Here is a 6,315-nt window from a genome sequence, read left to right as displayed (position 1 = left end):
CAGATTTGGTGCATTTGAGAGTTGAGCATCTTAGAATAAGCATGTGCCCTTCAGAGAGATCTACTTTGAAGACTATCATTCCATCGTGTCAGGGTGGTGAGGAAACATGAAGAAACACAGTTTTCATATGGAGATTCTACCAAAGGAGGAAGACCAACTGTCAGCTTTGTCTAATAAAAAAGGGAAGGGAAAAAAAACACAAAATAAAAAAGTAATTGACATCCCTTTATTATATATATATTTTTTTCCTTACATCAAATTTAATGTGTCCAAAAAACATATTAGCATGTTTCTTCTCAAAGTCATACAAAGAAACTGGACTATTGATATTTCTTTAAAATACACAGTAAAAATGTATGACATTGTATCACTTAAATTATGTTTTACATTATCAGTGCATTTCTATCAGTAAGATAATGGTGGATCCAAAGGTCTCTGAACTCTGATGTAAATTAAATTTAAGAGAGGGAGGAATTTCAAAAGTCTAGGGCTCTGGTTACTTTGATTTTAGTCATGCTTGTGAGAAATAAGTCACTCATACATACTAAATAAAAATGGTTGTCTTACTGACAAAAAGCCAAGAAATTCAATTTGATAAACACTTACTGAGCGCCTATTGTATGCAAAGTACTGTGCTAGGCACTGGAGTTAAGGCTGCAAGTATATCCTTAATTCAACTCATTCCCTTATATAGGGATAGTTTTTTAAAATCTCAAACCTCAAGGCCATTTTACTTAATTGTTTCAGTACTTAAGACAACTTTATTTCCACTTTGAAAAATACACATACACACAGACACACACAAACAATATAGCTCTGAACCATGAAGGCAGATATTTTAAATCACTTTGATATATTTCCTTTTACTAGATTAAAGTTCAGAAGCCTGTCATTTTGAGTTGATACATTAACATAAATATGCTTATTAATTTTTAAAAACGGTCCTAAAATGCTTAGGTATAGCCTATGGACTATTTTCCAAAAATAGCCAGATAACTTTCCCTTCTCAAAAGCAGCATCTGGAGTTGGACTGTCCAAAATGGCACTTGGAATCATGCCAATTTTTAAAATTCCTATAAACATAGATTGGGCAATGGGGGAAAAGGAAAGGTACATATTTTACATCTGCTTAAAAAAAACCCATTCAAGCTCTCCTTAGAGATCTATCTCAGCTTTGTGCAAGCCAGAAGGGTTTGTACAAACTCCTGAAAACGCGGTAGATTCTGACAATGATAATTCATGACAGTTACTTTTTATCAGTTATAAAACCTCAAATTTCCTATCATAATTCATCCCTTTTGCTACCGCATTACAAAAACTTTGGATTCTTGGATCCACCATATCTCTGGATTGTGCCTGGTGATTTATTTAAGCAGCAATAAATAAAATTCAACACAGTTCCCTCCCTCCCTCAACACACATGCACACAAAAAATAAAAATAACCAATAGATATGGTGTCAAACCATTACAAATTTACTAAAACTGACATTTTTATACATTTAAAAACCCCAAGGATCTTAATTTGGAAAAAGATTTGTTGCTATTGCACTCGTGCCAGGCTAAAAACCCATCTAATCTATTGTCTGGTTCCAAGTCTGTCACTCACTCTCTCGTATTATGTGATGAGATTTATAAACGAGGCCAACAGCCAGTGCACATACAAAAATGGAGCAATGCTTAACACAGGGCAAGGTAAAATATGGATGAGATCCTTTTAGTGAACTCAAAGTAAGTCCTTCCTAAATCTCTGATGCTCTAACAAAGTGACAGACAGGCAGCTGCAGCTGTAAATGAGAATCCAATGGTCAAATCTGTAAAATACCAGGAGGCATAACAAGAAGGGAGGCTGGGAGGAAGGAAGAAAAGGGAATTATAACTGGCAGCTGTAGTACAAGCTGGCACCTAGGTTCTCATCTCAGCTCTCCTGACAGGCTTGTGGCCTTAGGCGAATCACTCCTTCCCCTTTTCTGGGCTTTTTCTTTCTTCATCTGTAAAATGAGGGACTTGTTTAGATGTGTGCCAATGTCCCCTTAAGGCTTTATAGTCTATGGTTCCTTATACAGAACGTAGCCTGCCTTTTGTCAAATGAAGATTTAGGAATGGTCTTAAAGGTCAGGGTGCAAAGATGAAGACCGTGGCAAACAAGTTTTAAAATGACATAACTCTTACAGAGATAGTAGTTTTCCTAATCAAATTTAATCAACTCTGGGGTATTTAGAGTCCATTTGCAATTAACAGGCTCATCCCGCTTTAAATTCTGCTTTAAAAAAAAAAGTCACTTGAATTACAGCCCCATAGTTTAGTCACTTTGCTTGCTGTTTCTCTAATCACAAACAAAAGCCCAAGGGATGATCAGCCAGGGGCCCCCTTTCTTGATATGATTAACATATTAAGCCATCTATGGATTTCACTCACTTTTTATCTATGTCCCATACAAGAAAATGTCTCTCACAAATGAAAACTCCAAGATGAACAATGATATATTTGGCAATCCTAAAGTAGTATACAGTCTTTTGCCATTGAAAATCTGATTAAAATAACTGGTCTAAAATGACTCATAAATATTAAAGTATCCAACCATGTCATTTCAGATAGGAAAAATGAATACTTTTGAATAGAACTATTCTCTCACCAAGGTAGAACATACAATCCTTTTACTGCTTTTTAAGCTGCCATGTAACCACTAAGTAAAACACTGAAAGCAATTTAGAACCTATTCACCAAGTTGTTATATTTCCTGTCTATATTTAGCTACAGGAGTTATTTTATTCCTATATTTTTATATTCCTATATTTAGATGACATATTAAAGACATCCCATTGAGTTAAGATTTTTGCCCAAAATATACACCCAAAAACCATAATTATGGGCTGATTTCAGGATTTGGCACGGCTATTATTATTAAATAAAAGCTGCTTTAGGGGTGATATAAATGTGGAAAAAAATAAGTTTTCCAATTCATATTTTAATGCACAAAAAAACACTGTTCTAAAGTTTTGCTTTAATATAGATTTTTAAAACTACTCTTGCTTTCAGAACTGGACGGCAAGTTTATATGACACATAGCCAAATCAAACAACCAGACCACCTAACTTTATCAAGGCGGCTATAACTCACCCTTACTAACAGCAGTTTGAAAATGCCCAGTTTCAAAATACAGTACAAGTATTTCAAAAACCCATTCTATAATTCTTTATCATCTGCCAAATGCACAAAATTTACAAATAGTTATAGCTTTAGTCATTCTCAAGACATCTAACATCTCATTACTCATGACAAATGAGTCTAAAAATAATTTTTTGAAAACCCTCAACAAAAGAAAAAACACCCAGTGGCAGCAAAGCATCTGACTTGCTGCTAGGTAGACAACTTCAAAGAAAATACTATGGTCCATCATGTAAGTGGTGATCATCAAACTAAACTTTGCACCACCAACTCTCCTAATAATTCATTTAAAATATTTAAATTTTATCAAATCATCTAAGTGACTTTGGGATTAAAAATGGAAATGCTAACCAATTCAAGGGGAGTGCTTAGATTTTTTTCCCATAGCATAAATATTATTGAGATAGGAAATGCTTGGTGATAAAGAGCATGAATCACGGGGCTTAAAATAATAGCTTAAAAAAAATAGCTTTAAAGAGGGCAACCCCAAATTTATGAGAAATATTATAAAACTAAAAGCATACTGAAATATATTCTGTTCTATTAAGATAAAACCTGAAAATGGGACAACCGAGAAACCTACTCATTCAAAAACCCCTAAAAAGCAATTATTTTCTCAAATATGAAACATTTCAGAGAATAAAATAATTTGGTACAATAAATTCAGATACACTAGTTGCCAACATTCACCTATTTCATTCATTTTTTCCAAAGTATAATTGACACAAGATAATTTTAAAACAGATATACAAGGCTAGGGATGTGAACTGGTTAAGAATGTTATCACTAGGATGAAAACCACTCCCCATGCCCCCAAAAGAAATCATTCTCTGACACACAATATGCAGGCATTTAAAAAAAATTTTAAGTGGTCAGATATCATTATTATTCATACATTAATTAAAGAAGAAAATAAACAATTTCCTTAATAATTACATTTTTATGCTGGTGGTAGTCTATTCTGATAGATCTGAATTACATTTTATTTCTGGGGTATACATTCATACATTTATTTAAATCTCCTTTAAAAAAAAAATCAAGTTTTCATTCAAATGAATGTGAATATATCCCTAGAAATATACCTGCCCAATCTAAAGACTGCTAGGGCAAACAAAAAAGAATAACAGAAAGGGGGGGAAAAATCACTTATCTTAAACAGCTTCAAAAACAAATCCAAACCTTTAAATTGACCCAACAAGAAGTGAAACACTGGCCTCTCCCTATCTGGAGGGTGGGAATTTGAATGAATTTAGCTTTGTTTTTAAACATATGAAAGAGATCACCTGGGAAAACAAAAGAGTGAGTCTAACTCATTTGTGGGGAAATAGCATTTTAGATTGGGGGGGGGGGGAAGAGAAGGAATCACCTGAATTTTTCCCCCCCCCAAAGTAGGAAAGATGGAACTGGACACTTTCTGCCCCACCTTCCTCTCTTTTCAATCAACCATCATTACTCAGCTGTTTAGGGTACACCTAACTGTAAGTGTACATGGCATGTACACTACCAGCGGCCATGATTTGTATGGTGTAGATAAGCTAGTTGATGGAATCATGACCCCACAGGGATGTGGACCAATACATGATTTCACGGGAAGAAAAGGGGGAGGAGGGTCCAGATTGTTCTCCTCTTCATGGAATGATAGAAAATTACTTATTTGATCATGGAAGTGTCTGCTTTATTCCAGAAAAATAGCTGCTTTGCCACTAGCATCGCCTCAAAGCAAGATCACTAATTCTCACCACCACAGAGACAAGCATGAGGAGGAGGCGTGTATCATGTGCCCGCCAGGCGCACAAGCTGCCTCTCCCAAGTTCCAACTGTATTACAGGCTGAGGCTTAAATTTTTATTTCTGCAGCTTCTTTCTCAGCCTTTTCCTTGGCCTTCTCCTTCTCTTCCACCTTCTCTTCCTTTTGAAGCAATGCCACAATCTCAGTAACCTGACCCGTGGAGATGTCGATGTCTTCTTTGTCAATCAGCTCAATGACCTACAGGAAACCAAACAGAATACAGCAAAGTCATACAATGACACCACTTACCTATTTCCAAGCTTACTCATGTGGAAACGTATTGCATTTGGAGTTAGAGAACCTGACTGGCTACTTACTATCTGCACTACTTTGCTTCTTTGGGAGCTTTTTTAAATCAGTAAAATGAGAGACTGGACCAAATGCCTTCTGAAGAAGATTCCATCTATGACCCGATGAACTTTAAAGCAATTGTCATGGGGCGCAGAGCACCCCAGAATTTCTCTGGGGCACACCGAGGAATCTTCTCCTTGAGAAACTAAACCAGAGGACCGATAAGGCCTAGAGGAACCAAATCGGACTGAGCTAGCTTGGGATTCCTACCCTTCATTCCGGTCTCCCTTATCCTGGGGAGATAAGTTTGGGTGTGGCTTCGGCCTTTGTGTCCTGAAGAGGGATCCGTAGCCACCCCTCACCCAATTCCTTTAGTCACTACCAGTGGGGGATGGTCCTCCACTGCTCACCCAATTCCCCCAGCTACCACCAGTGGGGGATGGTCCTCTCTCACTAAAGGAACTTTTCATGGGCAGATGGTCCACCCCCATCAGTCCTCTATAAAAGTACCTTCCGGTCTCCTGTTCGAGGAGATTTGGTACCTCTGAGCCATGTGCTTTGTGCCAAATCTCCCCATGAAAAGTCTAAGGATTTCTTTCATGGTTTCCCTCCCCCCCACCCTTCCCTTCCCTTGCTCCTAAATAAACTATCACCTTGTTCTAACTAAGTTTTGTGTGCAAGAGGGTGTAATTCTTTAAAGAGGAATTCCCAAGAACCCCTCCCACCAACCCGTACCCCATTTTCCACTATATCATCTGGCGCCCGAACGTTGTAGGGACGTGGGATTTTCCTCTTTCCTCTTAACACACAAAACTGGGGGGTGGGAACCTCCCTTCTGGGTTTCCTTTCTCCCTCTCCCGCCTGACTCAACCTCCCGTTTGAGTCACAGAGAGGTAGAGAGAGGGTCAGCTTTCGCATGCGACAGTGGAGGGCAGCCTGAGTCTCCCTCCCTCGCTGAAAGCTCAAACAGACGTCTGGACCACGCTTGGCACAGAACCTGGAGGTAAGACCCTACCTTCTGGGTTTCTCTTCTCCCTCTCCCACCGGACTCAACCTCCCGTTTGAGTCAC

The 6,315-nt window shown here is 38.0% G+C and overlaps 1 protein-coding gene across 2 annotated transcripts in view; it reads right to left on the bottom strand.

Moving 5' to 3' along the window:
* Positions 1 to 212: 212 nt before the first annotated feature.
* Positions 213 to 6,315, bottom strand: part of LETM1 (leucine zipper and EF-hand containing transmembrane protein 1) — an 86,304-nt gene continuing 80,201 nt past the window's right edge. For both annotated transcript variants that reach the window (XM_043972563.1, XM_043972561.1), the window contains exon 14: positions 213 to 5,152. In XM_043972563.1, the coding sequence (XP_043828498.1) occupies positions 5,003 to 5,152 (150 nt within the window). In that variant the 3' untranslated portion in view covers positions 213 to 5,002. The remainder of the gene's footprint in view (positions 5,153 to 6,315) is intronic.

This window comes from Dromiciops gliroides, chromosome 6 (genome assembly GCF_019393635.1).
Source record: "Dromiciops gliroides isolate mDroGli1 chromosome 6, mDroGli1.pri, whole genome shotgun sequence".
In the NCBI taxonomy this organism is placed as follows: Eukaryota; Metazoa; Chordata; class Mammalia; order Microbiotheria; family Microbiotheriidae; genus Dromiciops; species Dromiciops gliroides.
The sequence above is the reverse complement of the archived record's forward strand: the minus strand, read 5'-3'. Positions and strand labels throughout refer to the sequence as shown.